Source organism: Culex quinquefasciatus, chromosome 3 (genome assembly GCF_015732765.1).
Source record: "Culex quinquefasciatus strain JHB chromosome 3, VPISU_Cqui_1.0_pri_paternal, whole genome shotgun sequence".
Taxonomy (NCBI): Eukaryota; Metazoa; Arthropoda; class Insecta; order Diptera; family Culicidae; genus Culex; species Culex quinquefasciatus.
In genome coordinates, this window is record NC_051863.1 from 112314445 (window position 1) to 112324837 (window position 10393).

The window sequence follows — 10393 nt, forward strand, 5'->3', positions numbered from 1 at the left end:
TGCTTCTTCTGCACCCCTTTATCTTGAAGAGTTTCGATTATGCGGGTAAACCGTGGGGTAAACTTATTCTGTACTTCATCCGTGTTTCACCGTAAGTCGATCTGCGTCCATCTTTAAATCCAGATCACGTAAAAAAAACTCAACTAAACTGTTCGACCACCTTTTAAAACTCCGAAGCCGCAAGAAATCCGCATTGTTATATCGATGGATCTCAGGTTTAAAAAACTTGTTAACTACTGCAGAGACGGATCGGTTTTGGAAATAAAAGTCTTCTTGTTCGTATGAGGTTCCAAATGGAAAAAGGGACTCGATACACGGTCGTAGCTTTATTTATAGTTTCATTACTTTTGTTTGTATTCGTGAGCTCCGATTGCTGAAACGTCAACTGACAATTAAGCCTAAATGTCGAGGGATATGACAATTCCTCCCTCTTTTAATAGAAGAATATAATAATGATAAAAAACTAATTCAGCAAAATGTACAGTTCACTAGACTTTTCAAAATCAAAAGTCAATGAAATAATTAGAAAGAACAAAAATTCTTGAATGTTCACTATTAATTAAGGTGTAACGGGCCATCATCAAATATGGCGATTAATTATGGTGAAAAAACATCCCGTTACACGTTAACGATGATACTTTCCCGTTCCACCTTATCCGGTGAAATTTTTAAACTTTTCCGAAAATTTACGATTGTTAGCATTTCTACTACGGATTAACGTGAAGACTTCCATCATTGTCATGATTTTTCGTTCAAAGATATAAATTTTGCGTCGCTTTCAATATTTTGACAAAATTCCTTCAACAAGTTATTTAGAATAGTGCCCTACACATGCTGATTCCTTTTGGTAACGATTATTCCATTCTTTGTAAAGTTATGGAAATCGTCATTAATCAATGATTGCCAACTAGGACGTCAATGACTGTGCCACAAAATTATATAAATTTTGAACCACAATTGATTTAGATCAAAAATTCCTTCGGTGGCTTCAAGATGGCAACAACCGGCACATTTTTTTTTTTTATTATTATAGAGGTTTTACACGATTTGTGCATTCACCTCTTACAACCGGCACATGCTGATTCCTTTTGGTGCTGAAATTCGTTAAATTGAATTTAATACAGAATATTTTATAGTGATGATCAAATTTCTTCGAAAATGATCAACGGCTTCACCTTAAAATATAAAAAAATAATCACTGTGTACAAAACTTTCACGAGAATACAGGGAAACTTGCAGTAGGCTCGAAAAAGTTTAATTTTCTTCAAATTTAGCCTATTGTTGAAAAGTATATTTTTCCATACAAAAACAAGCGCACTTTTGAACACTTCAAAACTACCGTTTTAATTACCTTACCTCAATAAATTGCTAATCCCTCGACGTGCTGCAGGCAGGAGAACCAGCTGACAACGACCAAACACAGCAAAACTCGCGATTTTCGCGAAAAGTTGCATCAAAATACGCGAAGTGAAAAATTTCCGCGAGTTTTTTTTTGTTTTCAAACACTCTTCAACACAACCATTCGTTACACAAGTATTGATAGTCATCATGAAAGTGGTTGCCAGAAATTTCAGTCAAGCCCTTTATATGAAATTCACAAATAACATTTTCTTATTTGATTATTTGCCACGTACTGATGTAAAATATTGAAACAATTAACTAATACATCTTTTTAATGATAAATTATACTTAAAATTGGCATAAAAGCTCAAAAATAACGATCCATCGAGAAGCAGCTCAAGATCTACGGACTGGCCCACTCAAAATATGCAAAGGGAAAAATTTGCACCGAATAGCGAGAAGTCTGAAATTTCTAAAATAATATCGAAAAATGTGAAGTTGTTCATTGAACGATGTATCGCTGCGACATTAATGGGAAGATTACTAGAAATTTATTAGTTCTAACTTATTTTTCCAAAATTGCTACTGTTTACTTTGCTAAATAAACATAACATAACATCACTACTACATTTATACTCGAATGACGTGATGACTAATACATGTATATTTCAATGATCATCATCGTAACCAATACATTCACACCACACTAACACAAACGCCTCACGATGATGAGGCGTTTCACCTTAAGAATAAACAAATTCTGAATTCTTCGCCGGCTTACGAAGCCGCTTCGATCTTCTAGGATAGCTGTCAGGCAATTTCGCCGTTCCAGCGTCACGTTTTCTTCTCTTTGATCCGGTCGAGACAGGCTCCGGGAAACCCCGGAACAAACCGCTCCCACCGTATCCGGTTCCCAACATGTTCTCGTCCAAATTCAGCATTTCTACGTCCACATCGACCATTGCCGCGCCTGGCGTCGACTTCCCAAGCAGGGATGCCACCTGATTTTTTAAAATGTCTGTGAAAAAGTCTGTGTATGTCTGTGTCTTTGTCTAAAATTCAAATAAATCAATTTAGAGTCAAAGAAATCTATCAAAAATTGTGTTTTTAAGCATTTGAAGACTAACGAAATAAGTTTCGATTGATATTTTAACAAAATAACAATTTAATGAAGTTTTTAAAAAGTCTGTGTACCTCAAAAAATGTCTGACACGAGCTCAAATGTCTGTGAAACACAGACAAATCTGTGTATCTGGCATCCCTGTTCCCAAGTAACCGCGGGACTGTATAAGGTAACTTTAAATCCCCTCTATATCAACATATAAAGTTTGTCTATAGAGTCTTGAAACTTTATATTCACTTTATACGCATGGAGGTAAAATTGAGTGGCGTAGTCTAGAGTTGATATAAAGTTATACAGCGGTAAAACGTCAAAATACTACTTTACCGACAGAACAAAAATAGAAAAATCAAAAAGCTTTGCGCAGCTCTTTCTCTCTCTCTCTTGGGAGAGTGCTTTTACGCTGGGATGACGATTTTGAAAGTTTGTTTGTTTTTTTTTTGCTGTGTTGCTTTGCTTTCGAAATTCTAAACTGCGTGTACTGAGATGTTTCACCTAGATGCCCTGCGCCAACCGTCTCGTCCGTCCTGAAATATGTTTATTCAGATGATTTTGCCGACTAAGTCTTCCTTGAGGAACAACTTCAGGAAAAACTGAAACACTTGCCAGATTAAAACAGAGCATTTATTTATGTTTATACTAATAGCACTAAATCACAAAATTCTTTGACGAACAGGACAGAGCACGGTGCGTCGACTGAGCACCCGGTCCCGGGGTCTTGGTGCGGTTTCCGCCGGTGGCACGCAGCGTGATTCCGAGCGACTTGCACTTATCGGCGACGTCCTGAGCAGCCAACAAAGCGGCGTAGGGCGAGGCCTCGTCACGATCGGCCTTGGCGTTCATGTTGTTGGTGACGCGCGAGGTTGTTTCTTTGCCCGAAAGATCCGTGACGTGGACGAAAGTGTCGTTGAAGCTGGCGTAGAGCGAAAACACCTCCTTTCTTGTTTTGTTTTTGCAGGAAGCCATCGTAACTAGAAAATTGTATCTTGCGACGATAAGGAGCTGTTCTGGAAAAAAGTAGACACGCTAAATATGATTTTAAACACAGAAAAATGCATTTCTAATTGTTTTCAGTTGGTTAGACTTATATTTCCCTTGAAATTTTGAAGTTTTTTGAAAAAATATTTTTGGGCCCCCTGATTTTTTGAACCGACTTTGAAGGAGGGGGGGGGGGCATAAACTTTGAAAAATATTTGCAACGGCCTTACTTAAAGAAAAAAAGTTTTCAATTTGATTTTTAAATTAATTCTGAATATCCTGGTTCGCATCCTTTCAAGACTGAAAGCTATCACGTTATCATTGGTTCAAAATTTGCTATAGTACCTGTCATGGCCTATCTACAATAACTTAGCTTAGAATAGTTAAGTAAAGTAAAACTTAGAAAATGTACACAACTTACGGCCGTCATCCACAATCAACCTAGAAAATTTGCTGGGCTGATATACGTTGCTATGCAGTTGTTTGATTACCTTTGATATGGAAACGTCAACTTACCGTAGATTTTGAAATTTTCCAAACCATACGTCAAGTTTCTAATTTTATTCCTTTTCATTGTAGAAGATCAGATTCATTTCCATTGATTCAAACTCCTAAGCTAAGTGAAATTTTCTAAGTTAAGTGATTGTAGATAGGCCATAAATTTGCCAAAATTGACTACAAGGGGAGCATTCTTTTATTACGTAACGCGAAAAATCGGACTTTTAGACCCCCTCCCCCCCCTCGTAACAAAATTTCCATACAAATTTTAAAAATTTTGTATGGAGCGTAACACGGCCTCCGACCCCCCCCTACCCCCCTACTGTGTTACGTAATAAAAGAACGCTCCCAAGTCAATTTGATTTCAAAATACCTAATTCGCCTGCAGCTAAACAGTCTGCATCCCACCAGTTTGAAATGCACGACAGCATACTTGCAGGCGCATTCCAACCTCTCCGATACTCCGACAATCAGCAAACTCCGACAACCCATCAGACAGCTGTCAAATCTGTTTTCCCTCGCATTTTTAGTTGTTTTCAAACAAAATCCTCCTACGGAACGTTCCCTTGTCGCTGCAACTCCCGGTAAAATCCCGTTTCTTTCCCCGGTAAATCTCGCTCGTAGTGTTCCGAAACTTGCCAAACAAAAAAAATGGTCGAACGGATCGAGGACCTGAACCTGCCGAACACGGTCGTGACCCGGCTCATGAAGGAGGCCCTCCCGGCGGACGTCAAGATCTCGAACGAGTCGCGGACGGCGCTCACGCGTGCCACCTCCGTGTTTGTGCTGTACCTGACCTCGGCCGCCACGGACGTGGCCGACAAGAAGAAGCAAAAAACGCTCACCGTGGACCACGTCCTGGCGGGGCTGGAGGAGATCGAGTTCGAGAGCTTCATCAAACCGCTGAAGAACGATTTGGAGAGTGAGTATTTTTTTTTCTATGTTTTATTTTTGTTGCCGTCAGGGTAAATGTTGCTATTTTAATGACTTGTGACTGATGTTTGTTTGTTTGTTCTAGATTACCGGAAGCTGGTGAAGAATAAAAAAGACAAGAAAGGGGACAAGCCGGAAACGGAAGAGGCTATGGAGGAGGATACTCCGGCCGATATGTGATCGAAGTCGAGCTGGAGGTTGCTTTTACTAGGGTTAAGCTTGGTTAATAAACTTATTTTTGTAATTGACTAAATCGTACTTCTCGATTGATTGATTAAAGTTTGATGACAGTCGCCTACCATCGGATGAGGAAGTAAAACTTCGGTCCCAGCCTTAGTTGTTGTTAGGTCGTACAATCAACACACCAAATCATATCAGCTCTGGTGGGAAAGATGGCGGCGGTTGGACTCACATCAAAAGGTCGTCAGGTCGAATACTTGAATGGAAGATTCTTTGGAGTAAAAAGAGGTTTGGGCACTTTTTTCATTCAAGCTTTTGGAATCCTAGGTTCGAGCAGAAACTTTTTCAATAGGGACCTTGGCGCCTTGGCGTTCTCGATTGCGAGATTCCTACTTGAAACTAGGTGTCCGAAGGCTTGATTGTTGAGGCAATTGCAAACCTCTTTTTACACCTTAGCTTCCATCCACCCCGGGACTCGAACTGACCTTTGGATTGTTAGTCCAACTGCCTACCAGCGACTCCACCGAGACAGAACCCAGGGAGACGACTCTTACACCTGGACTGAGCTGACGACCTAACCTCTAGGTTAGACCGGGGCCAACGTTTACTTCCCCGTCTGACGGAAGGCGTGATCAGACAAATCATGTCTCGAAAAATGCCACCGGGATCTTTTGGGATCGAACCCAGGCTGACTGGGTGAGAGGCAACCACGCTTACCCCTACATCACGGGTCCCGGCGGTAAATTATATAACTTACATTAAAAAGTAAATACAAATTCTTAAAAAAATTAATAATATTTTGACAAATATCCTAAAAAAAATAGAATTTCTGAAGCTTGATCCACGCCGCTGACTCATTAATCATCGACTAATCATCATCTCAACTAGGGATATAATGTCTGGAATGGAAGAAATGAAGATCCAATCTGGGACCAGCTCTAGTCGCGCACAATGGCCATGTCTTGGTGTTCTTGTTCTAGGGATATAAAGTCTGGAATGGAAGAAATGAAGACCCAATCTGGGACCAGCTCTAGTCGCGCACAATGGCCATGTCTTGGTGTTCTTGTTCTAGGGATATAAAGTCTGGAATGGAAGAAATGAAGACCCAATCTGGGACCAGCTCTGGTTGCGCACAATGGCCATGTCTTGGTGTTCTTGTTCCTCGCATTCAAGTTCGCCCCGCTTTTTCGTCGAAGAGTGAAATTCGGACGTTTCCCACTTGGACGATGATTGGATCTCGGCTGTCCAACACGGCGTAGAAGTCTTTGAAGAGCTTTCTCGACAAATCTCTGGCTTCCTTAGCCCACCGCATTGATATTGCTCTGCAAAACAGGTCCAATTGTTGGCACGGATTCTCTCACAGCGTACATCAAGCGGCGAGCCCGAAGCTCATCCAACTGGTATCCCTTCAGATATTCCTCGAGAAAGGTTATTCTCATAGTCGTTAATTCGCCTATTCATTGCGTTAAGTGTTTTTGGTAGTGAGTCGTCGTTCTGTCGATTTTGTCGTGCTTGTAGTTCGAATAACCTACCACAGAGTTGTGAAAGTCTCCAGCTTTTTCTTAACTTCTAAAAATCTTGTATTATCGATCAGATCACTAACCCCGACGTAGATATTTAGGCTTCCATTGTCTCAGTATGGAACGAGTCATGTTGGAAAGAATTGCGTTTCGAAGCTCTATCATTTTTTCCAACGGAGGAAAAATCGTGGTTTCTCTATATATGTTATTTGGGCTCTATTTACAGCGGTACAATGGGTCTTGGCAGATGTTTCATCTCTATAGAGAACCCTTCAATATCAGAGGGTAAGAGACAAAGGCTTCGAACTCGAATTCAACAATTAATGCAGTGGTTGAGAGACGCTTGATCTCTTTTTTTAATTTTTTCGCGATCACCGGACCTTTCCTGCCAAACATTGATTTGTTTTCCAGAAGGCGCACGATATCATTAACGATGTCAGTTCGCCATGTAAAGCAGGAGCGACCACGTTTCCGAGGACGATCGAGAGACGATTTCTCGAGGACTGGGTTCTCTCGATGATGTCAGGCACTGTTGATGTGGTTTCCATCTTCCGGAGTTAGTATCGAATCTGCTTCGTGAGTGTGGATGCGTAGTGACGAGCTACGATGCCAGGAAGAATTACGTTCCATCCAAGGTTCCATCGAAGTTTGCAACGAGGCAGGAATCCGCGCAACGCATGGAATGGTTTGAAAGCTTTTTGGACACGCTCAGCCCAGTGAGTTGTGGCATCCTGAACATTAACCTCAGTTAGATAGTTAGCGATAAGCGTGTAGAGCTGTGTATGTGTGAGTGTAAAGCTAGCGTGGTTCAGGAGTCAGTCAGAGAGATGAAGCCGAACAATAAAGATGGAGCTCGGCTCCCGTGTAGATGATAAATAGTGTGTAATTTAATATCCATAAATAGGAAAATATCACATTGGCGATCCTGCCATGTTGGTAAATAGTGATACATAATCACCTGAAACCTGAAAAAAATACATACTGGACAGGTCGATTTAAAAATAAAAGTGCGTGACCCGGCATTTTGCGCGAAAAGATGACATCACGACGACGTTGGCAGCGGGTAGCCGAGCAGGCATTGCCATTACGAGGCGGTGGGCCTGAGGCCGAGATGCTGGAGTTTCGGTGAGAATGTTCCGATTGTTTTTGTGAAGTGAGTGGAGCAGAAAAATGTGTGAAAGTGTGTGTGTGCGAGTGTTATGCGTGATAATCGCGTGCGCGGCCTGATAGGTTAGAATGTTCGAGAGGTTTGAGTGTGTGCGGCTCGATTTGATTTTGTCAAGAAGGGTTGGTTTGTGTCTTCTTTCCCTTCAGATGTCGAAAAGAAGCCCACGAGCCATACGCCGAAGTTTCTCCCTTTTCTTCTCCCCCGCACTGCGCTTTGCGACCAAACTACTTTAATCTCCTGCATTCGTCACGGGATGCAAAGAACGCAGCAATTTTTGATTTCGCGTTTCGCAGCCATCACTCAGATTAATCGACGCACGCACATTTTTTTTATGGAGCGGGAGGAAGAGGAAGCGAAAGTAAGGGCATCAGGACTGAGTGTGTGTGTTAGTTGTTGAATTGTAAAATGTCTGTTTTTTTTTCGTGGAGTGAATGTGTGATGCGCGGACAGCGCACTCAAGGAGTACTGTTTACATTATGCACGATTAAGGGGGTTCTGATTGAAGTAGTCAATTATAACATTACCCAAAATTGGGTGCGCGGATGTATGATGTTTAATTTTACACGATGCCGAGTTTCAATAGGAATTTTAGTTGATGTTTAGGTGCTGTACTTATAAAAAAAAGCTTTACAGCCACGATTGATCTTAATATAGTTTTCTTCGAAGAACAGGTGTTATTTGTGAGCTTGGGGATGTATGATGATCACTTTTGCCGTACCAGATTATCCACTGAAAGGCCTGAGGTTATAAAGGTCATGAGGGTTTGTGTATAATCATTGGATTTATAAATAAATACATACTGTATCTTTAATATTTTAATCTGACAAAACGTTTAGTTTCGTAAAGTCCTCAATGAAAATATATTATGATAGTTAAAGTACTTTGAAATTTCTAAAAAAAAAAGTTGAATTGTTGTAAATCAAAACCAATTAACAATGTTGCGTTTATTATCGAATAGTTTGGGGGATAGGGAAAATTCTCGTATTTTTGGCAGGTTTAGCACTCGTTCCTAACTCCATCCAATTTGCTGATTTCCACTAATTAAACACTTAATTTTGCAAAACATTTGATAGAAACTTACTTGCCCATTTCTTATTGAGTTATTTATATTTCGATTTCAGTTGAAAACGCTTGTAATGAGCTGTAGTTGAATGTCAAAGTGCTGATATGGCAACATTAGAGGCACGCTGGAATTAGATGCTGTTCCCCTATTTACAAATATGCGAAAAATGAAAAGTTGATAGCAGTGGATAAAGGATTGCTTTTTCATATTGAACTGTCTGGATCTTTACTGAATGCAATTGCGTGTTGGGAGAATTCTTAAGAGTTATATTATTCTATTAAACATTAGTACAACGAATTTTAACGACACAGTACACTACTTTATACGATCAGGGGCAGTACAGTAATAGCGTTGCTACTTTTAAAATGCAAAAACAATTTTTTGTAAGAGAAAATGGATAGAATGTGTAAGGTTTTCAATAAAATTGATGATTTTAGAGCATTAAAAGAGATTTTGGATTTTAGAGCATACAAAGAGATAAAAACAACTGCTGCGAGAGATTGAGTCGGGTTTAGCCCAAGGCCAATCGTCCGAAAAAGTTGAGTCGGGTTTAGCCCAAGGCCAACTGCAGCAAAAGAGTTCCTGAAGGTTGAGTCGGGTTTAGCCCAAGGCCAACTGCAATAAAAGAGTTCCTGAGAAGTTGAGTCGGGTTTAGCCCAAGGCCAACTACAATAAAAGAGTTCCTGAAAAGTTGAGTCGGGTTTAGCCCAAGGCCAACTGTTGCGAGAGATTGAGTCGGGTATAGCCCAAGGCCAATCGTCCGAAAAAGTTGAGTCGGGTTTAGCCCAAGGCCAACTGCAGCAAAAGAGTTCCTGAAGGTTGAGTCGGGTTTAGCCCAAGGCCAACTGCAACAAAAGAGTTCCGGAAAAGTTGAGTCGGGTTTAGCCCAAGGCCAACTGCTGCGAGAGATTGAGTCGGGTATAGCCCAAGGCCAATCGTCCGAAAAAGTTGAGTCGGGTTTAGCCCAAGGCCAACTGCAACAAAAGAGTTCCTGAAAAGTTGAGTCGGGTTTAGCCCAAGGCCAACTGCTGCGAGAGATTGAGTCGGGTATAGCCCAAGGCCAATCGTCCGAAAAAGTTGAGTCGGGTTTAGCCCAAGGCCAACTGCAGCAAACGAGTTCGTGAAGGTTGAGTCGGGTTTAGCCCAAGGCCAACTGCAACAAAACTGAGTCGGGTTTGTCCCGAGATTAGCTGCAGCTACCGAAAGAGTCAAGTTGAGTTATTTTAATGAGGAGGATTTCACAGTAGAGGGCAAAAGTATGCAAAAGAATAGATAACAATATGAAAAAAAAATCAAATATTACTACAGAAGAACTATGTTTTTTTTACCAATTCACAGACACAGACTGTACAAAGAAAGTTGTTGAAAAATCATAGGTTCACGTTTCAATACAATGAGTTAATATTAAACAAAAAACCGAAAATGCATCGCAAAAATAATCTACATGAAAATAGGGCACCATTGCCAGTACAGAACTCACAAAAAAAAAAGATGAAACCTCTTAACAAATTTAGCGACACAATAGATTTCACAATGAATAGTTTCCACTAAAAAAAAAAAACAGTTCTACAATCAAAGATATTATCCAAACA

At 40.6% G+C, this 10393-nt stretch overlaps 2 protein-coding genes across 2 annotated transcripts; one reads left to right on the top strand and one right to left on the bottom strand.

Moving 5' to 3' along the window:
* Positions 1 to 3063: 3063 nt before the first annotated feature.
* Positions 3064 to 3427, bottom strand: LOC6040005 (40S ribosomal protein S14). Its single transcript, XM_038261118.1, has one exon. The coding sequence runs from the start codon at positions 3425 to 3427 to the stop codon at positions 3110 to 3112; it is 318 nt and encodes a 105-aa protein (XP_038117046.1). The 3' UTR covers positions 3064 to 3109.
* Positions 3428 to 4456: 1029 nt separating this feature from the next.
* On the top strand, positions 4457 to 5128 carry LOC6050895 (DNA polymerase epsilon subunit 3). Its single transcript, XM_001867381.2, has 2 exons — positions 4457 to 4859; positions 4956 to 5128. The coding sequence occupies exons 1-2, from the start codon at positions 4589 to 4591 to the stop codon at positions 5048 to 5050; spliced, it is 366 nt and encodes a 121-aa protein (XP_001867416.1). The 5' UTR covers positions 4457 to 4588; the 3' UTR covers positions 5051 to 5128.
* The last annotated feature ends 5265 nt before the right edge of the window (positions 5129 to 10393 follow it).

Bases quoted from the DNA above. Each gene is read 5' to 3' on its own strand.
- LOC6040005 (XM_038261118.1), bottom strand. From the start codon at position 3,427: ATGGCTTCCTGCAAAAACAAAACAAGAAAGGAGGTGTTTTCGCTCTAC.
- LOC6050895 (XM_001867381.2), top strand. From the start codon at position 4,589: ATGGTCGAACGGATCGAGGACCTGAACCTGCCGAACACGGTCGTGACC. The intron at 4,860-4,955 runs GTGAGTATTTTT...TGTTTGTTCTAG, and splicing joins GCTGAAGAACGATTTGGAGA to ATTACCGGAAGCTGGTGAAG.